This window comes from Pocillopora damicornis, chromosome 1 (genome assembly GCF_964200805.1).
Source record: "Pocillopora damicornis chromosome 1, jaPocDami1.2, whole genome shotgun sequence".
NCBI lineage: Eukaryota > Metazoa > Cnidaria > Anthozoa > Scleractinia > Pocilloporidae > Pocillopora > Pocillopora damicornis.
Window position 1 is genome coordinate 4627713 of NC_142670.1, and position 26478 is coordinate 4654190.

Here is a 26478-nt window from a genome sequence, read left to right on the forward strand (position 1 = left end):
TACATTGAGCATGAGGGATATGAAAGGTTTGCGTTTAATTTGTATCATTTTAAAGTTTAAGCATGTTTTTCCCGAGCTCCTCAAGCTGGTCGAGTTTTTGAAAATTAATAAGTTCCTTGTTGAGCTGACACCTCCCCTCACCCCGCCCCCTATTCTTCCTCCCCCATCTGAACAGACTTAAAAATCATAAAACTAAATGTGAATGTAAGTTCTCATTAATGTGCAACTGGAGATACCCAGTTAACCGTATACAGTTGTTATGGGAAAGGTTGTCGGAAAAATGAAGACAAAAATTTAAAGTGGACGCGACAATCTCAAAATATTATCTGGGTGGTGGTAATCAACATGGAAATAAAAATTAATTAAGGATAAATTAGTAAGGGTTAACTTGTACTTTTTTCTGTTTTTCATGCAGTTTATAATTCAAAGTCAGTCTCGTCTTAAAAATAGGTGCAAATCCGTGATGCCCAGTCCTTAACATGACATTTTCTAAGATTTCCCTGAAATCCCGAGGTCGTCTAACCATGACGCGAAAGCTACTCGCAATACCGCTCAAGGTTATCGCTTGCACTTCTGACGCGCCTTTTCCCGACGTTTCCCGAAAGAACTGTATTTATTATTTGTTTTTCTCAGAAGGCAAGGTTAGGAGTCTTGCAATCTTAGAGGTTCTTAATGCGTTCCGGATTTTCCTATCTCTGCCCAGCGGCACGGCATCCCTTGCGCGAGTCGCCGGCTACATCACTAGCTTCGTTGCCATTTTTCATAAATGCATTTCGTTTTGCCAGCTGGGCAGTAATTTTAAGCAAATCATTTTAAAGCAAATCAAGCAGATTGATATCTTATTAATCCTCTTCTTCTTCTCTTTCAAGTCACTGTGGCTGCCGGCGAAAAGAAATGTTTTGAAATGATTTTTGGTGGCAAACATGTCATTAAATGGGTTGACACGCGGCCTAAAAACAGACTCTAATTAAACCTAGACCTTCATTAGAAGTAACTCAGGAAGTTAGAACGAGAGGTATTTGTTTACAATCAAATTAATTAATGGAATTTTCATTCATTTATAACTGAATTCTCTCAAACAATTTGTTTATCAAAAAACAGTGACCGATATCTTCAGTTTTATACTTTAAATAAGCTTGCGGCAAGTCTTTGTTAGTCCGCTCAATTTGCACACTCGTGGCGTAAATTTCACAACAGAAAAGGAAGGTTTTGAATGAGAAAAAGCTGCATTAAAATTCCCCTTTTCATGAAAGACCAGATTTACATACGCGATTGCACCAAACAAACGAGCAAACTCCCACAACTTCAAAACAAAGATTTAAATTTACTTACAATCAATCTCCATCTACTGACTGAGCAGAGGTATATTCGTTCATCAGTAGTCAATGGCACAAGTAAAACTTAAGATCATTGACTGTCTATTAAGAGAAAATTGTCGTGGCAGTCACTGAACCCAAGTTTCTTTAATAAACCAGTACTGTTGTTGTTGTGCTTGGTGTTTTCCTTTTTTAGCGTGCAAGCGCTTTTTCATCTTACGCGCTCTCTAATTGACAGGTGTTAGATTGTGACAGATACTTGTGAAAAAGATGTTTCATAATTTGTTTAGAAACCTTTGACCTTTTTCAATCACAAATAAAAATATTTCGGTGAAACCTCTCTTTAATTTGCATTAGCCCGGTACCATTTACTCGCTCTAAAATTGTTCAGCTCATAGAGGATCTTGCCATAATTACAGCCCTAAATCACTAGGGTTCTTTTGTAAACATTTTGTCAAGTTTTATTTAAAAAGAAAAAAATAAAGTTTTATTTGCAAACCTCGGTCCGTCCGTAGTAAGAAAGATTGTGCACTTTGTCTTAAGTACCGGTACTCAAAACCTTGGGCACAGTCTTACCCGATATGAACCTCCCGGCCGGTGATTAACATATTTATCACCAACTCTTACAAGAAAAACACATGCGGGCACAAAAAAGGCACTTCCACGTGTTAGGTACAAAACAACATGCATGTATTCATAGACCTCAGTGAACACGCCCTGCAACTTGTGACGAGGGAAAATTCCATCGGCTAGATTATCCCAAAAAAGTTGTGAAATGCACAAATTCGATAGCTGTTCTTCCAGCTGCAAGCGATGCAAAAAAAGTACAATTTTAGAGTGATTGTTATAATTTTATTTTTAACATACGTTCTTCAAATCTTCATGGGCATTATGTTCAACTACGAATGCGCGCTGAAAAGTTCACTCATCGCTCAGGTGAGCTGAGCATATTCTGTAAACAATATTTTTGCTTTTAAGAAGCGAGAGCAATTTTCATGACACAAGTTCAAGACTAATGTTTCAGTACATAATTTACTTTACGGTTGGAATGTGATCTTCCCTCCAAGCATCTCGCAAATGTAGGCATATTTATCACAGCAAGAGATACTATTAAGAGGCCTCCGTTCTTGGATATTTCCGCGCAAGCTTCGTTACCATCTGGCTTAGAATCTCGCCATTTCGAAATATTCAGTTGTTGTGCACTATCCCAAATCCAAACCCCGTCTCTCTTCCATAAACCACGTACTAGTATTCGAAGTACCACGCTTTTGAATCTCATCATTGATAAACTGCTAGTCTTCTTCAGTTTCGATGGAGACTAAGTAACCTCCCTGAGATGTACAGACGCGCCAGTTGTCACGCGAATTCCTTCCGCTTTTCGAGAATATGTAAGAGGAGTTGAAACAGGTTGCTTGGCACTCTATGAAAAAAAAAAATGAATAAATAGATTTCAAAAAATGTATACTGTTGATAGCAATAGTGATAATTTTTATACCGCTACTAATTTTAATTAAAACTATGAGTATCAGAAACCTCTGCCTCACTGAAAGAAAAATTAAAATTAGGCTAGGTTTTAAAAGTGGAAATTGGGGAGATCAGGGTAATAGCACTGTTATTCTTTGACGTTTTTGTTTCGCTTTCCAACTTTCGTTTTGAATCACAATCCGATGTAATTCCAACAGAAGTCTATGACCAATTATTATGATAAATCAGTCAGATATTATCTTTTTTTTAAACTGCCTCACCTGCTCCTGGCAATTCCATCATCGAATGAAGGATGACTGTAGAAGAGAAAATAAGCAAATAAATTGATTATTATGTCCAGAATAACATTTAAAAGAATGAAAAAGTTCATTAGGTTTCGAGTTAGACTGGTACTAATGCATTTTATTTCCTGCAAGCAGTTTAACATCTACCCCCGACTTTGAATACCTTTCTCAAGGGAGATGACGGAGAAGTTTAAAAATGCACCATCTCCGCAATTTACTAACCAGCTGAACAAAACCCATTACATGTGGAAAAGATTTCTTGGATACGGTAGACCTTCGCATTGAAACCAAACACTAAATCAGTGATAAGGATGTAACATTTCGCTATCTAGAAAAGAAGTTTCGTTTTAGCTCGATGTAATCGTAAACCGACTGAGACGCAACAATTCGAAACGGACGATGTTTCTTTAAGCGAATCAATCGGGTATCAAATCTTTCTGCTCAAATAAAAACCTCAATTTGAACCCTGAAAGGGCGGTGTCCAAAACTTTGTGAGGTTTTTTGCATATTCTAGGGTGTTACTTAACTATAGATCAGCGGACCGCGGAGCCTCCGGAACCTCCGGAACCTGTTTTACCTCAGGAACACAAATTTTTTTTTTTTTTTTTTTGTACAAGAATAGGAATGAGATAAGTGTAAAGTTTGCTCTCGGGGATAAAAAAGAATAATTTAAAAGATTAATATGTTTTAATTGCGCGTGACGTCGAACTTGGCCAGCAGTCAGCAGTCATCTAGGCTGAGTGTTAATAATTGAACAATAATTTGACAGCTGTAACGGTTTGGGTACAGCAATATCTGAGTAACGCCTCATCCGAAGTCTTTCACTGAACCTTTAGGCTGGAATTCATAGTACATGACCCTGGAATGAGGAACATGAGGCGTAAAATAACATCATCGACGGTGATGTTCGTAGAATTGCGGGGTGATCCATTAAACATGACAGGAAAGAGATGTTATTTAAAGCCCAATGTCAGAATTTTTAATTTAAGCATTGATCAAAACAGAATCTCCAAGTGGCTGTAAGGATTTCCGTTGCTGAATTTTAATACATAAAAATTATTTAATTGTAAGGGTTTTAATTATGTTTCTGTGAGTAAACGTCATTTTAACCCTCAGCTCATTCTGAAAATCAACTATTATGAATAGGAATGGAGTTTTAACTTGCGATGACTAAGGGAAAAGTACACCGATTGAACAACCTTTTTTTTTTTTTTTTTTTTTTTTTTTGCAAACACCGGGTCGAATGTTAAACTTTTCATCTATCTAACCTACGAACATTTACGAACATTTACCAGTCGCGTTTTACGAACATTTACCAGTCGTGTTTTACGAACATTTACCAGTCGTGTTTTACGAACATTTACCAGTCGCGTTTTACGAACATTTACCAGTCGCGTTTTACGAAAATTTAACAGTCGCGTTTTGCGATCATTTACCAGTCGCGTTTTACGAACATTTAACAGGCGCGTTTTACGAACACGCATGCACTCTGAAATAATTCTTGCAGTTTCTCCCGAGATTCAGTTATCATCAATGAATTGTTTTAATTTGTGCAAATTTGTGGCAAGTTTCCCTTGTGACTTCGCAGTAAGCTGTACCTCTGATTTGTTATAAAAATTTAGGGAAAAAGGTGCAGCTTATATGTTGGTGTTAATGGTGCTTTTTTTTTCTTTTCATGTTTTGAGCTGTGCATTACAATGTACCTTAGCCGAAAGTTTGCTCACTCCAGGATCCCATCCCACCACGACATAACTTGTTTTCTTGCTCACTGATTGGGTAACTTTTCCACCATATCTTTGAATCAAATCAGCAGCCTCCTGACTCTCTCAATACTTTCCAAGATTCCCTTAATAACAACTGTCAGTTCATCCAAATAGTTTTCCGCTCTCTAAAAAATTAAATTATCAAGTGCAAGCATTATTAGAAGGTGCAGACAAATAATTAATTCTTCCCTTGAAAACCTGTTAATACTGTCCAAACTGAAAAGTTATAAATGGCAAAAAGTAAAAAAACCTCTGAGGATACACCATAAACATTTGGGATCAATGTCAGTATCTAAACATCTGCTCACCTACCCCTCCCCTAACCCAACAACAGTCAACTGATAACAGTTAATGTTGGATTAAGGGAGGGGTAGGTGTGCAGTTTCTTAGATACTGATATTGATCCAACATTTGTCAAACAACTGAGGGTAAAATGATAAAATATAATTCTTATAACCCTTTAACTCCCATGAGTGACCAAGACAGAACTTCTCCTTACAATATAGATACAATATCATGCAGACAAGAATGAGCATAAATACAAATATCAATCTTGGGATTATTAGTTGATCTAAGACCAAATTCTCTCAACCAATGTCACAAGAATTGTACAGCAGACAGTAAGGAGAATTACTATAGAGATCTTGGGAGTAAAAGGCTCAACCAAAGCATACATTTTACATGTGAGGGAATAGGTAGAAAGGAAGCCTGAAAATAAACCTTTTAATAATGATGTAATAAGAAATTCTCATTATTAATTTACAGGAAAACATCTAGCAGCTAGAGGGGAGAATTAACAATCAGATCTTGGACTTTAAAACCTACCTGAGGGATTTCCTTTGAACCAAGTGTCCTAGGACCATCTCTCGCCATAAAACTATGGTAGCCTGATTTTTTTTCTTTTCCAATGCGGGTGGAACTTCAACCACTTCCTCTGATTTTGACAGCTTTGGTGTTCCTTTGATTGGAGTTTCCTCACAAACATCTTTTTTCATCCTTTTTTGGAGTAACAGTTTTCTTTGGACTTGGTTTTGAGTCTCTAACTGGAGTTTCTGGAACTGTGGCAGCTTTGGTAGCCAGTTTGCTAGCAGGAGTTGTTTTTGGTACTTCCTAAAATGTCCATGGGTAAAATTTGAAGTGAACAAAAGTTGCATGTATATCAAACATTCTAACAACTGAGAGTTGTCTAGTTCAGGCAAGAGTTGTCCCAAATAGGAATGTTGATGGTGAAAGACACTGCTACTTTAAAATAATAGTGGAGACAAAGAGGCAGCATCTTCCCAGAGTGTCAAATTTAAGGTCACCAAGAATGTAACTGAAAGTTTTGTGACTATAGTTACTGTTTTCAGTATAAATTCTAGGTACAGTAATTGTAGTATTTTGAGAAGTGTTAGTATTGTAAGTAATGTTTTGTTGCAATTATTGTTAGTAATGTGCATCTGAGTAAAAACCATCCACTGTCATAGTAGGACAGGTTAATGTATATACAACATGCAAATGTACCACCAGTTAACAAGTTTGAGTAAGCTTTTGGATCTCATACAAAACCAAATTTAGTCATAAAATGTTACTGTTTCATCTACAAGTACCTTATTCAAGTGCTTGATAACACTTACCATACACATGCAATCATATCAGATCCAATCCATTCTAGTATCAGGGTAGCAGGTTTATGCATTGATAGTAATGATTAATTTTGCAACAATAAAGGATGGTAATCAAAAGGCTTACAAACCTTTTTCTTCTCAGGGGAAGGCTTTTTAACCTCAGACTTTGATTCTGAGAAGTCTTCCTTTCTTTTCTTTGATGGTTGCTCTGTTGTGTGATTGTTGACATTCCCATTTTCTCTTCCTTCTTTTTCTCTCCCATTTTTTTACTCTTCTTTTCTATTCACTTTGGAGTCTTCATTTCCTTCAGACTCATCAAATTTCTATTGGAAATGAAAACAAAAAATAATTCTTGATGGTTCTACAGGGAATCAAGGTATAATCATTAAGTGGGCTGAGCTCTGGATCAAGCTTAAAATTTAACCTCTCAAGAGTGATCAATTTTCTAATGTCTCTTAACAATACTAATTCACTGTCAAACAGCAATGTAATAGGAAAATCATCAGGCAAGAGGATATCGATTGATTGAACACCATATTCTCTAAGATATTGTCATAACACTTGTGTGAGGACAGTAAAGAGAGTTGATTTTAATATCTTAGAGGTAAAAGGACTTATCCCTTAAAGAGCCTCATGGTGTTGCTTTTGCCAAAACTATTTTCCTCTCCCCCCCCCCCCCCCCACACACAAAATTCCTGTAATATGATTACATAATGCATGACTCAAACACTGTTCATTATACCCATTAATTTTGTAACATGGTATGTGTTAACTGTTTTACATCCTGATATAACTACTGAATAAGAGATTGGCAGAGGGTTTACAAGGGATGTGTGACTGAGCCCAAAATTAACATGGGATGCATGAATTTTATAGAAAGGCAAGGTCTGGTGAGGTTTAAAGTTTTCCCTGTTCAAATAATGCACAATGTGTGAAGTACTGTTTAAAATACACAGGATGCCTGATTTTTACTGTAAAAAAATTGTTGGTGAAACAAGTGTAGTTAGTTATTCACCTGTTTTCTCTTATTGGCAAATGTTTTCCTGGATTCCCTTTCAACTGGAGTAGAACCAAAGAAATCAAGAGCAGAAGTTGCTTTTTTCTTTTTAGGTTTGACTGGAATGAAGAAAGAATAACAATCCATGTGTTAAATATTTCAGTACCACAACAACTATGTGTTATCTTCACTTTTGATGGCTGTGTAACACTGTCTTTATCATTTCACTGTTGTTTGTTTGTTTTTCATTTTTAACCCTTAACACCTAAAACTCAATATGCATATTCTCCATACTGTTCTCTGTACATTTCCTAAGGTGCTGACAAGGAGAATTTGTTTAACAAACAAGAGCTTAGTTGGTGATCATTTCCTTCACTCTCATGACCTTAATGTTTGATTCAGGGATGATATTGTAAGGAGAAATTAGATGCTGGTCACTGTTAGGGGTCAACAGGTTACATGTGAATGTATCAGCATAAGAGCAGTGTCCTATGACAGATCTAACATTCTCAATGCCTGATGGGAGAGAGGAAAGATCAAACAAACAAACAGACAAATGAAATTTAGGTGGATAATTTTAGAAGCCAGATATCTTATGTTCTAAATGAACACCATAGTTTGGTGCTGAAATGTGAAATATAATGAAAGAGAATGATGGATGATACCTCTCTTTAACTTGCTGGACATTTTCTGCCTGTTTGGCAAACTTTTTTAATTTGCTTGGCACAGCTTCTTCCTCATCTGTAGAAACCACATCAAAATATAACTCAAGTGCTATAATATTCAAACCTACATGTATTCAAGGCAGAGTGGTCTAATGTTAAGTGTGCTGAACCCTGGATGAAGTGGATGGCTTTGTTTTCTTCAGCAAGTAAATACATCAGCAAGGTTAAAGGTCAGGTGATGTAAAAAAAACTGACCTCATCTTACCTCAAGCTCACCTCACACAAAGTATTTTCCCTATCCAGTCATCACACTCCATCAATAAGGAGAGTCCCTGAAACCCTTTTGTAGAACTCAGTCACATAAAAATATGGGGCCTTTTCATGCATTATGAAAAAATTAATATCCAAAATTTTTTCACATTCACATGAAATTCAAGATGGTCACATTTTGAAGATAAATAAAACCAAAAAAATTACAAAATTATACCAAATTCATATTTTCACATTTTCTGACCTGTTAATCCTATAAATTAAAAAAAAAATTTAAAAAGATGTTATCATGATTCCTGTGAAGATAAAATCTCCCAATCACCCTTCACGTAAAAAGTATAGGGTACCCTCAATAAGTGCACATCATTTCCCTACCTGGGTCCAAGCTGATTGGTCTCCTATTTTTCTTAGCTTTTGAACTCTCTTCCTTCTTTACTGATGTGGCTTTTCTGAAAGTGCATGAAAGAGAACCAGGTACTGAATACAACCTGACATCAGTATGCATATTCTTCATACTGGTATCTACACATTTTCAAAGGCGCTGACAAGGAGAATTTGTTTAATAATCAAGAGCTTTTATAGTTGGTGATCATTTCCTTGACTTTTGATTCAGGGCTGATATTAGGGTCCAAACGTTTAACTACAACTTTAAATTTATAAGAGGGAAAATAAATTTCAAGAAACAAATCACATACCTGATATTTGGGGGAAGAGGATCTTCATCAGAATCTAACAGAGATGTAAGATTAATTTAGAAATAGGGTCAAGACATCATTGTGATGTTGCACATATCATCATGTGCATCTTTTTACAACAGTTTTTGTGATAATGCAAATTGCATTGGGAATTGACAAGGACACTATACAGCACAACTACCTAGCTTACATGTACATTGAAACCATTAAAACTTATACAGAGGTATGACAGTTTGTGTAGAGTCTCAACATCTGTTCCTCTAGAAACTGTTGGTGTTCACCCTAAAACATTACCTGAGTCAATAATGTTTTTTCCTTTCTTTTTCTTCTTCTGATTTTCTTTTGGTTTTAGTTTCTGGGCAATGTCATCATCTTCACTACTTGATAAACCCTGCCCAGAAAATAAATGATAACATATTCACACAAATGTGAGATTATTATGGTTCTTTGGACCTAATAATAACAACAAAGACCAAACAGAATTGGATAACATCAAGGGGGGTGTTGTCCCTTGCAGCACAACTTTCTCACGAAACATTTTCTTTCACCTCAGATAATCAAAAGAAGACACCAGGCTTGTGGAAAAAATAGTCTGGGTTAAGTGAAGTCTCCAGGTTTGTTTTTCAATCACCTTTCAAGTTAATCAACAATTTAATTTTCCCTTCAGTCTAAATAAATGAAAATTAACCAGTACTTGTCAAAATAGTGAAATAAGCATTAGTATTACATACTGCAACTACTCTGCAGAGTTAGTAAGCTGCAGTTTGAACAAATTTGTAGGGAATGCTAATGTCCAAGATATTTCGAACTTGAGTGAAATTTAGGTGGCAGTGTATCACATCATGCTGTTTAACCCTTAAACTCCCAGATGTGATTCACATGTAACTTCTCCCAAGGCTATCAATACAATGTCCAAAAAAAAGTTTATGAAAAAAGTTATCTTGATCTAAGAACAAATTCCTATAACAAATGTACAAGGAAATGTGTAGCAACTAGAGGAGAGAATTAGCAAACAGATCTTAGGAGTTAAAGGATGAATACAAAATTGCATCATTTTACAACCCTGTTTAAGATAAAAAAAGAAAAAAAGGCAAAACATTGTAACTTATCAGCCTCACTTAGCTACCCTGACATACTCTGACTGACTATTGAAAATTATACTTACAAAGTTAGTTAACTTAAAGTACCACACCATTTCTCACATTTCAGTCCAAAAAGTTACCTTGGGTTAGATATAATTTATGTAGTGGAATGAAACTCTTAGTTAAAACATGTTGTAAAATTACCTACCATGTGCAAAATTAGAGATTCATGACAAAGGAAATTTTACCATGTGTGGCAATAAATACAAGTTTTGGAGAAATAAGGTGTCCCCCCCACCTCACACTCCCAGGAGAAGATTTGTGGGAATGTGAATTGCATCCGACTGTTATAGACACACATGATGATCGATTCAATCAGATAGGCGCTGTGATATGGGCAGATCTTTTCTCCGTCATCATTGAGGTCGAATTCCTTGATAATAGATATAACTCTCTCTTTCAAAAGCTACATAATCTATTACTTACCTTGGTTTTCGTTCGGCTCTTTCCTACATCTTGTTTCGTTAATGACTTCGCAGTAGAATCCTTACCGCGCTTGTTTTCTACTTTCGAAGCGCCTTGCTTCGCTGTCTTTCCAGTAGGGCTAAAGAACGATCGAATATCCTGTAGAAAAATATGTAATTATAATTGAAACACCGGTTAAAAGACTACCACTGAGAACGAAAACGACTAACAAACCACTTTAGTATATTGATGTGTTCACATCACTCTCCGACATTTCGCGCTATCTTTGAAAATCTCCTGTACTTCAGTCAGCGGTCACCAACTTAGCTAGCTTCCAAACTCATGTTATTTCTCTTCCGCTAATTTTCCGAGAAAGACGATAGGTTATAAGATAACCATAATTTAATTCGAATTCACGGAACCAAGTTAAAGGAGCTGTCAGATGATGGAGGTTGAACCACATGCAGTTGCCCCGATAGATTGCTTTGAAAATGGAAAATAGATCCGCGGAGAACACTTCTCAGGGGTACGTACTCTGTTGTGGATGTCAATATTTTCATGAATGAATGCGCTTTAGCTTTGCGCCCGCTCGTTCTGCGATTTGGTTGTTTTGTTGTGCTGTCGTCTCCTCGAGGTATATCGTTTGTTTATTGAAAGATATTAAATTCGCAGCATGAAATTTGCAAAAAGTTATTTGAATTTATGTTTTATACGCTGTTATTCAAAAATAATTTTATGTAATATAAAATGACTCTATAGTAAAGAGGAAAAAAAACTACGTATAAAAGTTCTACCGATTGGACTTGAATGGAATAAATGTGGTCGTGTTACGATTAGTGCGCATTTTCCTAAACTTAAAATTACACTGGTTTCTAAATTGTATCTGCTTGAGTGGTAGCAGATGATGGAGTTTATGTGCAGAATTGGATACAATTGAGTCAAAGAGTTGACGTTCGTAACACTGTTCTTTGCGCCTGTCTGTCAAAGATCTGATGTCATACAATGCATTTATTCTCTATTTTAAAACTAGACTCGACCATATCTCCGGAATTTTTTCGGGCTTACTGAGATTTGATAAACGAAACGAAACGAACCGAAAATATGAACATCTCCTTGGTGTTCTTTGCTGAATCTTCACTATGTTCGCGAAGAGATCAAATCCTCTTCTATATTTAAAGGAAGGACTGCGCCATTTAGCCATAAAATGCAAATGTAAAATTTGAAAAAAATGATTCCGTGAGACAATTTCCAAAGTGTCAAGCATCGATGTTCGTAGTCGATGATTAATTCGATTGCGTGACATGACACCTTCCCTTACTAATATCGCGTGACTAAAGTTGGTTTGCAGCATGTTTCTGATTGGAAAATTAAAATAAAGTTTTCGTTGAAGTTTCAGTAATAGTAATGGTTTTTCTGTTATCATTTTTATAATTTGTGGGCCGAACTGACCGATTCATCCTTAAGGAGGGCATTGGGATGTTCGATATCTTTTTAAGATCGGTTTTTGTGCTAAAGAATTTCGGTTTTTCGGATTGGATGTTCATTGCGGTTTGCGGATTTTCCGTTCTTTAGCATTTATTTTTCGTCAAAAATACCTGTATAATGGGCTACGGATTTGGTTTCCTATGGAGTTTTCGGATTGTCCCATTTGGATTCCGTTTTCTCTTCGATCCAAGTGGCCACTATGCTCCCGTACTGATCTCGAATAGCCGCGAAACCTCTGTGTGCTCCACTTGTCAACACCGTAACGGATCGATTAGGGTTTCGAACTGGGATGTGGACATTTATCGGTTTTGACTGTTTTGCATGCGGTTTTCGGTTCTGGTCGAATTTTCTTTTTGTAGTTGTGCGGTTGTGGATGATTTTTGCGACGCCTTGAGGTTTCTAATGGACCCTCTCATCCTTCCGCACAGTGGAGTTCCACATGGATTCTTGCTTTGCAAATTGAAAAATCTCTCTTTCTAAAATTACAGATCTTCCCTTTCGTTCTGTTCTGTGTCTTAAATTAGAGTAGGCCTTGTATAGTTATTTCTTTTGAAATTGTATGTGGAATTCTTTTAACTTTTTATTATTAATTTTCTTTTTAATTTTTCTGGAAATAAGTGCTGTTGTCTTTCTCACTTCACACTTAAATTTGGAACTAAAAGTGAGGGGAATGTGGGCTGAAAGCTGGGGTGTCTGTGCCAGACAGCTTGATCCTGCCTTTGTCTGTATTATCATGTATTAACCCTTTAATTCCCAGAAGTGATTTATATTAAACTTCTCCCTACAATATCCATAAATTATTCAGCAAACAGGTAACAAGAATATTCAAACTTATCAGGTAGAAGCTGCTATCTTGATCTAGCACCATGTTCTCATAACTAATTTACAAGGAAATGTGTAGCAGCCACAGAGGAGACTTAACAATCAGATCTTGGGAGTTAAAGAGTTAACTTTTTAATCTTCCATTCCAGCATGAATTTTAATGTTCTGTAACACCTGTGTTTCTTCTTGAGTCCTAAAAATGTAACAAATTTCTTTTAATCCAAAGATACCTTTGTATTTTTGTTTTTTGAGATATGTTGATGGATTTTCAATCTTGAAAATTATCAGTTTAGCTGCCACACAGTTATCAAGGAGAGTATCTTTGATCTTGGCTGTCTTCTTCCACCTGTAAGTGAAATACTGAAGTAACTAATCACCCAATACTGACAACAAAATTGTTTACATGTCACAATGATTTGATTTAGGGCCCTCCTTCCAGTAAGCACCCCTTCTAGAATAAGTACCCCCCTCCCCCCTGTTTTTAAGTCAGAAAGTTTAGTTTGAAAGATAATAATGTTTTGCTAAAACTTCATCCGTAATTTGATGCTTGTATGATTGATAATGTTTATTATTTTTGAGCTTGTCATTATTTTTATACTGGCCTTTGTCAAGTAGAGGGTCAAATCTGGACTTCAAAACTGCAGTGGATATCCTGGTTTGCTGATGTGAGTACAGAACTGATTAATAGAGCAAAAAGGTCAAGGCTTATATTGAAGGTCAACAACATATAGTCTGATCATTGTGTACTTTTAAGTAGTTGTACCTAAGTCTAAGTGACACCCAGCTACATGTACTTTATTCAAAAAAGTTGCTACTTGTAATACAAGGCAATGGGGTTGTGCTGCTGGTTTGGGTGGCATTTTCAAGACTTGCTTAGCAAGAAGGGGGTTACATTTTCAATAGTGTTACTAGAGTGGGGACTAACACATTTTCATGACTTGGAAATTCTTGTAAATAATAAAGTAAGGATCTACAAACAGGAAGGTTCAAATTAGATTGAAATGTACAGAATGCTAATGCACTGAAGGTGAAAAGTAAAGTGTTCTAAATTCACATAAACAAATGTGTTGCTTCATTTTAGGATCATGATCTACTTAAAAGACTTGGTTTTTAGCTACACAGATGCATCTATAAACAGAAATTGACTAAGTTGGGAACACAAAAATTACATTTCTGATAAAGTGACTAACTTAGCAGATATGGGGTGTATAATAGTCCATTTTACAGTTGTGTGCTTGGTTGCCAAGCCTTTGAGCAGGAGTGAGGCTAAGGTTGACCTCGTTATGATACAAACCTTGCTGCTTTTCAAATGCAAATTACTTTGTTGTCATGTTAACTGGATACTGGTCTCTATCACGACAAGGTCACCTTCAGCCTCACTCCAAATCAAAGGCTTGACAACGAAGTAAAATGTAGACAACTGTAAAATGGCCTATTGGCCACAGAGTAGACTATAATGGAGCAGGTGTTCTAATAAAGGCCAGCAGCACATACTTAGCAATAATTGACCCTAGAACTCTCCCCACCCCTAATCTGGAAACTGTTCCATTTCAGTCTGAATATAGACACAGTTCAATAATTTGAGGCATTCCTTTATTGAATGAGTTTTAATGGAAGTGTATTTTGAGTGTACTATTTGGGTGCAGCTGTTTTTTTTTTCTGTTCATGTGGTTTCCTTTCAGACCATTTGATTTTTTAGGTGATTTTAGTAACAGATTCACCATTGCTGTTATGTTTGGAGCCACTTCTAGCACACGGCTGAACATGTTTTGAAAACCAAAAAATGGAATTTTTCAGATGCCTGACCCAGCTGGATGGGTGCAGGGTAAGTGGTCATACACGGTGACCTGATTTTGAATAAATGAAATGTTCGTTGTTGTTGTTTTTTTTTGTTTTTCTCACAGTTAAAAATCAGTTAAATATTGTAGGAGCTATAAGTTGACTCAGTTGCCATGGGGCAGTATTAGTTTATAAACAAATTTTAACATAGTTAAATGGAATTTAACATAGTTTAAATGACAAGGAGCAAATATGGTTAGTAGCATTTCAAGCATTTGGTTCATATCTTAGCAAGCTGTTGGAATCTGTGCAACATTTGTTGCATTCAGCAGAGTTTGCAGCAATACTGTGGTTGTTGGGGCCCTGGGGCCATCCTCGTCCAGCGGTATATACCTTATCAGTGCATGCATTGTTTTGTCATTGTGCCTGTGTTGTGTTTGCTCTTCTATGCCGTGGCATTGTTGTCCTTGCGGATAGCAATTCTTGACGTTTCCCTTCCCCCTAAGCCCTAACTGCAGGCTTTCTTGTGCAGGGTTTATTTCTATTTATTTGTTTATTTATTCATTCATTTATTTATGTTTTCCTCCTCTGAACCATATGGCTCTAGTGTGAAGGGTGCTCAAAGGGGGCTTGGGGCAAGAGGCTTGCTGCTGGATTGTGAGTTGGGTAGGCCAGTCAGGTTTTCTAGAACCTTGGGGTGTGACTGAAGGTGCAGCTCCTGGGCCCCTTGGGCATCTACCCTCCATTTGTGATGTGGGTGTAGACTTGATATTAAGTTATTTTTTTTAATTTATTTGGAATATTTATACAGGCTAGCTTGGTTCGGCTTTTAAAAGCAGGTTTACATTGCCTCTATAAATGATAACAAGGCCAGATGACCACACTGGGAACCACATTTGTGACTCTTTGTTGACGTCTGTGAGTTGTTTTACTCTTTAACTCTCAATATCTGATTATTAATTAATTCTCCCCTCTAGCTGCTGCACAACTGCATATTCATCAGTTATGAGAAATTTTCTGTTAGATCAAGAAAACATCCTCTACCTAATTAGTTTGAGTATTCTCATCACCTGTTTGCTAGATAATGTGTGGATATTATAGGGAGAAGTTACATGTTAATCATTTCAGGGAGTTAATGTCCCCTGCTTTTAACCAGTACTCAGAGAAGATGTAGGAGAGTATGGGGCCTATGGTTTATCATCCTTAGCTGAGAAGACTAGAATGTCTAACCATTTGGAGATGTTATAGGCAGCACATTTTCCTCAGTTATTTTAAGACCCTGAGTGTTGTTGCAGTCTTGGGCTTGAACCCTCAACTACCTGCACAGCAAGAACACCTTTGCAATGTAGAAAGAAATGACAAGAGCACATCCAAACCGGTTGCAAGACAATTTAATCTACTTAATTTCTTTCCCTACATCTAGGCTGTTTGAAGGGCTGCAAAACTCCAGAAAAGAGATTTATCTTTCAGATCGGCACTTTTAATCCTCACAGTATCAACGAACACTTTTCGTTCTGCTAATTTATTCTTGTTTTCTTGTCACCATATTCCCACTAATAGCGTGGCTCCATTTTCTGCTGATAAATACACACACAACTCACAATTCCTCCAACCACTGTAATGAAGGGCTAACGCTCCAAACGTCAGCTTTTAAACTCGTTACAGTGGCCAATTTACATTATCAACTCAATTAATAATACAAAATTACACTGTTATACTCTCCCCCTGATGCAGCAACACAGTTTCTTTAGAAACTTACCCCCTTTACCTGCACAACAGTCCAGCACTCAACATGAGTAGCAGAAAAAGACTCCCCTGTTTTAATTAATAAAATATAAGTGACTGAGTGTTATCACTGAGTGTTATCACTGTTTAATACAGGTCAGCGACAAAAGACAAGAAAACAACATTTAATACTATAATTCATCATTTATTTTATGTCGAGTTTATGTAAAAAATGTATCAAATAACATCAACAAAATGATGTTACAGCGTAAAAACAGAACAATAGATTAGAATTCTAACAATTAGACCTCTTGGTAATCAACCAACAAATGATTTTTCTTGTGTAATTTTCTTGTGAAATATTTGTCAGATACAAACAGTCCGATAGAAGAATTATAATCTGCAATTCGTTAAGGACATCTGAACTCTAAATACTAACGTTGATTTTGGGAGACAAATATGGAGTAAATTTTACTTCAGAGACAGTTCGTCGTTTTATTCGAGTGATTCCGCCCTAAGTAACCGTTCCATACAACCCGAACAGGCCGATTGGACTCAGTAAAGGATGACCACAACCGCTTAATAGAGACCACCGCTGAAAAGCGGTGAAAGTGACAATGGATAAGAGGGAAAAAATTCGGGAATTTGACAACCGACCGCTAAATACAGGTTCGACTATGAATTCCGAATTAGCCAATCAGTCCACGCGAAGAGCTCTATTCACCAGTGTGGTATATTATAAAAAACCGCTCAAAGGTGGGTAGATGGAGTAGAGTTATGAAGCACGAAGAGAAAATCTAAGAAGACGAAAGAAGTCCAAGTCCAGCAATTACTCAGGAAAATTCTTACCTTAAGATTCTTAAGAATCCGTCCTCTAACCACGTTGCCGTTTACACTCCCAACGCGGGGGGATAAACGGAACCACGACCCACCCTTCCCCCCTTCCCATGGCTCTTTTTTAAAAATGATTGTAATATATGCTATCGTCAGCGGCGAACTCCTGCTAACGTCAGCTGCGAACTCCTTAGATCTGGGGGGAAGTCAAAATATCAGGACTTACTGACTTTTTGGATCCGGTACAAGGTCTTTAGAAGGGGGAAGAAAATTTATCCTTGCTCGCCTTCACTTCGGTGAATATCTCGCGTTAGCTTCATTAAGAATCTCAGATTGAACATAACAGGAATGCGTAGCGACAATGCTCTCCCCATGCCCGTCTCTCCCAGGTTGATCCTTACCTCCACGATTTTTCCACGCCTTGTTTTTCACGGTTTTCCTTACTCCTCAGAAACCAGCACTCTAAATTCGAGTTGCAAATGCCACCTTCTTAAACCGTTTTCATTTCACATCTTGCATGTCACCCAGTCGAGGGTCCCCCTAGAGTTAACTGTTCGCCGTATGTCGGTAGGAAAACTAGCTGTTAGGCGTGAATATTGAGAAATTTGAACCCTTAGTTGCAGAAAAAACTTAACCTAAAAAATCTTTCCTTCCAACAATGTGTTATTTTATGTTATTCTGGGTTAACCGAAGCAGAAAAATGGCTAAAGTTTTAACCGTTAGCCGTGGAAAGTTCTCCTCGGTCGGCCCTCCTCAGTTTTAATAAAGTTTTGGGTTTTTTTGTACAGGCTGTTTTAGTTAAGTCTGCGATCGCGGAAAAAAAAGTCATCAATATTTTCTACACTCGTGGAACCGTACCGACCTAGGGTACCTCGTATAATAAGGACACTTTCGATAAACAGATTGAAGCACCATCTCCCAAAGTGAAAGGTAATTTCTCTTTTCTTGCCTCCAACGATTTTTGACAAAACATCATATCTGCCTCATTACATGCAAAAGGGGCGCGTTGCGTGACATCCTGAGGAACGGCTACCAATGAAACTTGCAGTTATAAGATCTGAAAGTATGGAGATTTATACCTCATTTGATGACTCTATCCAAGGAAAAGGGCAAAAGTTGAACGAATGAGATATCGGTGCGCTCACTACTTCAAACGACAAGATGTGACAAAACACCTCATCTGTCGCATAACGCGCTAAAGAAGTGCGTCGCGTGACATCCTCAGGAACGGCTGCCTATGATCGATACTAGCAGTTAAAGAGTCAGAAAATATCGAAATTCATCTCTCATTCAATAAACCTACTCAATGGAGTGGGCAAAAGTTATTAAGGGAATAAGACTTAGGCGCGCTCACTACTTCAAACGACAAGAAATGGCTTAGGCAGGTTGATGCAGAAATTTTCTCCCCTTTGTCATTGATTTCCTCTTCCATTCTAATAAATTGCCAGCTACTTGTTTCATTGTTTGAAATTCAAATGTTAGTTTATTGTTCTTACATAATAGGTAAAGAATCTAACCGGAGAAACTAAATGGAATCATTTGGCTACAACTTTCTAGCTCGTTCTGAGCTTCTTTTAATGCTTTGTGCACCAGTAACTAAAATTAAGATAGAACTTCTCGCTTTGCCTTTGGACGATTAGTTTAAACAAAATACTTAAAACGCATCGCTCTGCTTGTAAAAAATAACAAAATTTATCGCGTTCAAAATTAAAGGAAAATCTCCGAAAATTGACTAATAACAGGATTAAATCCTGGCCATTACGACCAAAATCTGTCATTTAACGTCCAGATAAACCAAATTCTGATCGGCAGAAACGAACTTTAGGTACCAATGACTGGGTACAAATCCTCGAAAAGTTAATCACAATTTCCATCTAACATAAACTAAGATAATCGAACGATCGGACAACTGATTATTCTCTAATTTCCATGGAAATTCTCCACACATGCACATGGCAACAACAGCTTTACATCACTCATGAGACAAAAAACTGATTAAGAAAAATCTGTAAAAAAAACTGTGGAAAACGTTTTCAAGTCGTTTTAACTTCGACGTAAACGCAGAGCCTTAATCCCCTTCGTAGCTAATACTTAGATTTTAAAAAAACGTTTTACATAGCTTGTCATGATAATTCCAAGACATCATATAAAAAAAAAAGGTTGTTCCGGCAGGATATCAAAGATGAAGCTCGTAAGAGCAGTTCAGACAAGCAAAAAGTCAACTTTTGAATCAATGGACATCCATTCTCTTGTTAAACTTGACTTTGGCCGTCTTTTGGTTCTTCCTGCTTTGAAAAGAAGACTCGACAAATATTTCATCGGTCGCTTACTGGTTTATTGTCCAAAAATCAGCGTTTTCAGGCATCCTAAAACTCCCTGGGATTCCAATGCTCACTGCCTTAACTGAAAAATAAAAGAATCTAAGTTTAGGGAGGATAGTTGAGTTGCCATGAAATATTTCTTAGCACATGAAACGATACATGGCACAACAGGATTGTTTTTAAAAAAATTTTATTTTAAGAAAAATTTTAAAAGTTTTTTTACTCCTACCAGGTTTCCTAAAAAGAATGTTATCATTGTAAATGTATCCTCTTGATTGTACTGCATCTCAATTTGCCGGAGCAAAACATAAATTTCGCTGCCCAACTGAAACATATACGCAATAATTATGATTTCATGTAACTTTGTATTGAATAGAATGTGTAAATAGAATATTTACTTGCTTCAGCTTCGAAATATCCTTGAAATCCAGCTGGACGTCGTCACCAATAAGTACAAATGGTGCCCAGTGAATTACCTCCTTGAACTCTTCAATTTCTCTCATACACTTCATGGCCTGATTGAGAGCTTCACTGGCCTTCTTGCCATTGGCAAGTGCATCGTAGAAGAAACTCATGAACTCCAGGGTTCCCTCGTCACCAATCGCCCACAAGGTTACCACAACAGATCTAGCACCGGCACCCAAAAGTGCACGCGCCATGCCGACCACACCCTCGGCCATGACCTCCCCACGAGCAGTGTGACAGCAGCTAAGTACAACCAGACGTGCTCGCAACCCAGCTTCTATGACATCTTTCATCATCAGTAGATAGTCTTTCTCTTGCGGCTGAGGGTTTTCTCTTGTGGTGTTTGGTGCCAGTATAACTTCTCCACTTTCCTTTTTACCGTGCGCTGCAATATGAACTAACGCCACTGATGATATTCGTTTTAACACTTCATGTTTTGTTGCCATTTCTCCAGTGAGGGGGGAAACATTTAGCATACGTCCGATCATCTCCACTTCTTTCCTTGCTCCTGGAAGTTGCTCCAAAAGTCCTCCCTCATAGATGATGTGTTTGAAACATGGGTCGCCGACGAGACATACACCAGTCTTCATGTGAAAGTCAGCTGGACAATCATGAATTACTTGCAACGTCGTCAGAGAAGGAAGCACACGAATTCTAAAAGAATCACTTAAATATGATGAGTTGGAATCCTGCAACGCTGCAAAAGGTACAAGGCAAAATTGCCCCTCAGGAACGAATGTTATCTCGTTGCCTTCGATCAGGTCAGCAATAGGAGAAACGATGATGTCATGCAGCTTATTTAAAGCACTTGATTGGGAGTGCCTCACATCAACTCGGATCACATCATTGGCCATTTCCTCTTCTTTTGGCGAGTCTAGCGGAGGATTTTCGATGGTAACAGTATTTCTTGCGCCGATCTCCTTAAGAGCAGTTCTGTTCAGTAGCTGGATGAAAACTTCCAACTCATTCTCATACATGTATTTGTTCACGTGTACTTTTCTCATCTGGATATTATTTTCACTGAGGCAAACCCAGAAGTGAACGCATGGCCCATTAATAGCTATGACAACTGTGCTCAATGGAACCCACCTCAGAGAAATGCGGGATGCGCTGGGCGTTGAAGAATCTCCAGGCTGATATTTTGCGACCATCAGATCTCTCAGAGCTTGAGCACGTCCTTTCTCTGTGGCAAGTAGAGCCTTCACAACTTGACCTCGACTGACATTTATACGCCACAAACCTTTGTATGCTACTTGGTGCTGATTACGATAACAAATCTTCCACTGATCGTTGAGTTGAAGACTGGCCCTAATATCATCATACAATTCTACACTCGAATAATAACAGTCAAAGGCTCTCATAAGATTTCCTTGGCACTCAAAACTGCTCCCAAGGGAATAGAGTGACCACGCCTCTACGGTCTTCTCTCCCACTTCTTTAGCAATTTCTAGAGTACGTTGATAATACTTGATGGCTGTTTTGAAATCTCCTCGACTATGATAATCGCTGCCGAGATTGCCATAACTTCTTCCCTCTCCAGCCTTGTCTCCCACTTCTTTAGCAATTTCTAGATCACGTTGATGATACTCCATTCCTGTTTTGAACTGTCGTAGACCTTGATAAGCGTTGCCGAGGTTGCCATAACTCATTCCCTCTCCAGCCCTATCTCCTACTTCTTTAGCAATTTCTAGATGACATTGATGGTACTCGATGGCTGTTTTAAACTTTCTTAGATTGTGATAAACGTTGCCGAGTCTGCCATAAATTGCTCCCTCTCCGGCCTTGTCTCCCACTTCTTTAGAAATTTCTAGATGACGTTGATGGTACTTGATGGCTGTTTTGAACTCACCTAGACTGTGATAAGCGTTGCCAAGATTGGCATAACTTGCTCCCTCTCCGGCCTTGTCTCCCACTTCTTGAGCAATTTCTAGCTGACGTTGATGGTACTTGATGGCTGTTTTGAACTCTCCTAGACTGTGATAAGCGTTGCCGAGATTGCCATAACTTGCTCCCTCTCCGGCCTTGTCTCCCACTTCTTGAGCAATTTCTAGATGACGTTGATGGTACTTGATGGCTGTTTTGAACTCTCCTAGACTGTGATAAGCCTTGCCGAGATTGCCATAACTTGCTCCCTCTCCGGCCTTGCCTCCCACTTCTTTAGCAATTTCTAGATGACGTTGATGGTACTTGATGGCTGTTTTGAACTCTCCTAGACAGTGATAAGCGTTGCCCAGTCCGCCATAACTTCTTCCCTCTCCGGCCTTGTCTCCCACTTCTTTAGCAATTTCTAGACATTGTTGATGGTACTTGATGGCTGTTTTGAACTCTCCTAGACTGAGATGAGCGTTGCCGAAATTGCCATAACTTGTTCCCTCTCCGGCCTTGTCTCCCACTTCTTTAGCAATTTCTAGATGACGTTGATGGTACTTGATGGCTGTTTTGAACTCTCCTAGACTGTGATAAGCGCTGCCCAGATTGCCATTACTTCTTCCCTCTCCGGCCTTGTCTCCCACTTCTTTAGCAATTTCTAGATGACGTTGATGGTACTTGATGGCTGTTTTGAACTCTCCTAGACTGTGATAAGCCTTGCCGAGATTGCCATAACTTGCTCCCTCTCCGGCCTTGTCTCCCACTTCTTTAGAAATTTCTAGATGACGCTGATGGTACTTGATGGCTGATTTAAACTCTCCTAGACTGTAATAAGCGTTGCCGAGATTGGCATAACTTGCTCCCTCTCCGGCCTTGTTTCCCACTTCTTTAGCAATTTCTAGACATTGTTGATGGTACTTAATGGCTGTTTTGAACTCTCCTAGGCTGTCATAAGCGTTGCCAAGATTGCCATAACCTGCTCCCTCTCCGGCCTTGTCTCCCACTTCTTTAGCAATTTCTAGATGATGTTGATGGTACTTCATGGCTGTTTTGAACTCTCCTAGACAGTGATAAGCGTTGCCCAGTCCGCCATAACTTCTTCCCTCTCCAGCCTTGTCTCCCACTTCTTTAGCAATTTCTAGACATTGTTGATGGTACTTGATGGCTGTTTTGAACTCTCCTAGACGTCGATAAGCGTTGCCGAGATTGCCATAACTTGCTCCCTCTCCGGCCTTGTCTCCCACTTCTTTAGCAATTTCTAGATGACGTTGATTGTACTTGATGGCTGTTTTGAACTCTCCTAGACTGTGGTAAGCGTTGCCGAGATTACTATGACTTGCTCCCTCTCCGGCCTTGTCTCCCACTTCTTTAGCAATATCTAGACATTGTTGATGGTATTTGATGGCTGTTTTGAACTCACCTAGATTGTGATAAGCGTTGCCGAGATTACCATAACTTCTTCCCTCTCCGGCCTTGTCTCCCACTTCTTTAGCAATTTCTTGACATTGTTGATGGTATTTGATGGCTGTTTTGAACTCACCTAGATTATGATAAGCGTTGCCGAGATTACCATAACTTCTTCCCTCTCCGGCCTTGTCTCCCACTTCTTTAGCAATTTCTTGATTACGTTGATGGTACTTGATGGCAGTTTTGAACTCTCCTAGACTGTCATAATCGTTGCCGAGATTGCCATAACTTCCTCCCTCTCCGGCCTTGTCTCCCAATTCTTTAGCAATTTCTAGATCACGTTGATGGTACTTGATGGCTGTTTTCAACTCTCCTAGACTGTGATAAGCGTTGCCGAGACTGCCATCACTTGCTCCCTCTCCGGCCTTGTCTCCCACTTCTTGAGCAATTTCGAGATGACGTTGATGGTACTTGATGGCTGTTTTGAACTCTCCAAGACTGTGATAAGCGTTGCCGAGATTGCCATAACTTGCTCCCTCTCCGGCCTTGTCTCCCACTTCTTGAGCAATTTCTAGATGACGTTGATGGTACTTGATGGCTGTTTTGAACTCTCTTAGACTGTCATAAGCGTTGCCGAGATTGCCATAACTTGTTCCCTCTCCGGCCTTGTCTCCCACTTCATTAGCAATTTCTAGACATTGTTGGTGGTACTTGATGGCTGTTTTGAACCTTCCTAGACGTCGATAAGCGTTGCCGAGATTTCCATAACTTGTTCCCTCTCCGGCCTTGTCTCCCACTTCTTTAGAAATTTCTAGATGACGTTGATGGTACTTGATGGCTGTTTTGAACTCTCCTAGACTGTGATAAGTGTTGCCGAGATTTCCATGACTTGCTCCCTCTCCGGCCTTGTCTCCCACTTCTTTAGTAATTTCTAGATGACGTTGATGGTACTTGATGGCTGTTTTGAACTCTCCTAGACCTTGATAAGCGTTGCCGAGATTGGCATAACTTGCTCCCTCTTTGGCCTTGTCTCCCACTTCTTTAGCAATTTCTAGATGACGTTGATGGTACTTGATGGCTGTTTTGAACTCTCCTAGACTGTCATAAGCGTTGCCGAGATTGCCATAACTTGCTCCCTCTCGAGCTTTGTCTCCCACTTCTTTAGCAATTTCTAGATCACGTTGATGGTACTTGATGGCTGTTTTGAACTCTCCTAGACTGTAATAAGCGTTGCCGAGATTGCCATAACTTCTTCCCTCTCCGGCCTTGTCTCCCACTTCTTTAGCAATTTCTAGACATTGTTGGTGGTACTTGATGGCTGTTTTGAACTCTCCTAGACTGTCATAAGCGTTGCCGAGATTGCCATAACTTGTTCCCTCTCCGGCCTTGTCTCCCACTCCTTTAGCAATTTCTAGATGACGTTGATGGTACTTGATGGCTGTTTTGAACTCTCCTAGACTGTCATAAGCGTTGCCGAGATTGCCATAACTTGCTCCCTCTCCGGCCTTGTCTCCCACTTCTTTAGCAATCTCTAGATGACGTTGATGGTACTTGATGGCTGTTTTGAACTCCCCTAGACTGTGATAAGCGTTGCCGAGATTACCATAACTTGCTCCCTCTTTGGCCTTGTCTCCCACTTCTTTAGCAATTTCTAGATGACGTTGATGGTACTTGATGGCTGTTTTGAACTCTCCTAGACTGTGATAAGCGTTGCCGAGATTGCCATAACTTGCTCCCTCTCCGGCCTTGTCTCCCACTTCTTTAGCAATTTCTAGATGACGTTGATGGTACTTGATGGCTGTTTTGAACTCTCCTAGACATCGATAAGCGTTGCCGAGTCTGCCATTACTTCTTTCCTCTCCAGCCTTGTCTCCCACTTCTTTAGTGATTTCTAGATGAAGTTGATGGTACTTGATGGCTGTTTTGAACTCTCCTAGACTGTGATAAGCGTTGCCGAGATTGCCATAACTTGCTCCCTCTCCGGCCTTGTCTCCCACTTCTCTAACAATTTCTAGATGACGTTGATGATACTTGATGGCTGTTTTGAACTCTCCTAGACTGTCATAAGCGTTGCCGAGTCTGCCATAACTTGTTCCCTCTCTGGCCTTGTCTCTCACTTCTTTAGCAATTTCTAGATGACGTTGATGGTACTTGATGGCTGTCTTGAACTCTCCTAGACTGTCATAAGCGTTGCCGAGATTGCCATAACTTGCTCCCTCTCTGGCATTGTCTCCCACTTCTTTAGCAATTTCTAGATGACGTTGATAGTACTTGATGGCTGTTTTGAACTCTCCTAGGCTGTCATAAGCGTTGCCGAGATTGCCATAACTTGCTCCCTCTCTTGCCTTGTCTCCCACCTCTTGAGCAATATCTAGACATTGTTGATGGTACTTGATGGCTGTTTTGAACTCTCCTAGACCTTGATAAGCGTTGCCGAGATTGGCATCACTTCTTCCCTCTCTGGCCTTGTCTCCTACTTCTTGAGCAATTTCTAAACATTGTTGATGGTACTCGATTGCTGTGTTGAACTGCCCAACATTATGGTAAGTACATCCGAGACTGTCATAAGTGTTTGCTTTGACTTTTAGTTCAGCATTCGATTTCCTTATTAATTGAAGCAGAAGTTCGTGATTGTTTTCAATCTTAAAACGTGTCAAGGGTAGCTAAATCATGGGTGGATTTGCGAAAATGCAATGGAAATGTGTGTTTTAATAATAATTAGGGTATTGGATAAACTGTAAAATTGGAATGAAAATTTGAGCATGGATTTCTTTAAGAGATTTGATTTCAAGTTATTCGAGATTTTTAATTAGCTCTGAAGCGCATTTATTACTTTAAGTTCGGTCGTCATGGTGATGCTCGTCTCAAGACAAAAATGAGGGGCATTTCACAGAAACTCTGGATTAGTTAATATGGCCTCTTCTTTTAAGTAAAGTTTCGTGGAATAATCGAAAGAACTCGTTAATAATATTTCAGCTTCTTTAAACTGCTCAGTGCAGTATAAGAGAACATCGCTTGCATTATGTGTAGAAGAATCTGCCTGGAACGTATTGATTTTTCTTGAAATATTATTCGCATTGCATCTCGTATCACGTTTGAAACATTCGTTAAAGGATACTGCCAATCCCATATGCGACCAGCT

General features: G+C 38.7%; 1 protein-coding gene and 1 long non-coding RNA gene across 2 annotated transcripts; one reads left to right on the plus strand and one right to left on the minus strand.

Moving 5' to 3' along the window:
* Nucleotides 1–12596: 12596 nt before the first annotated feature.
* On the plus strand, nt 12597–16925 carry LOC149051451 (uncharacterized). Its single transcript, XR_016180984.1, has 4 exons — nt 12597–13284; nt 13516–13601; nt 14619–15633; nt 16139–16925. It is a non-coding gene; the product is annotated as an uncharacterized LOC149051451 (long non-coding RNA).
* Nucleotides 16926–19948: 3023 nt separating this feature from the next.
* LOC113664669 (uncharacterized) lies at nt 19949–26187 on the minus strand. The gene is made up of 2 exons (XM_089214240.1): nt 26170–26187; nt 19949–25978 (listed from the first exon to the last, which is right to left on the minus strand). The coding sequence occupies exons 1-2, from the start codon at nt 26185–26187 to the stop codon at nt 19949–19951; spliced, it is 6048 nt and encodes a 2015-aa protein (XP_089070366.1).
* Between the last annotated feature and the right edge of the window lie 291 nt (nt 26188–26478).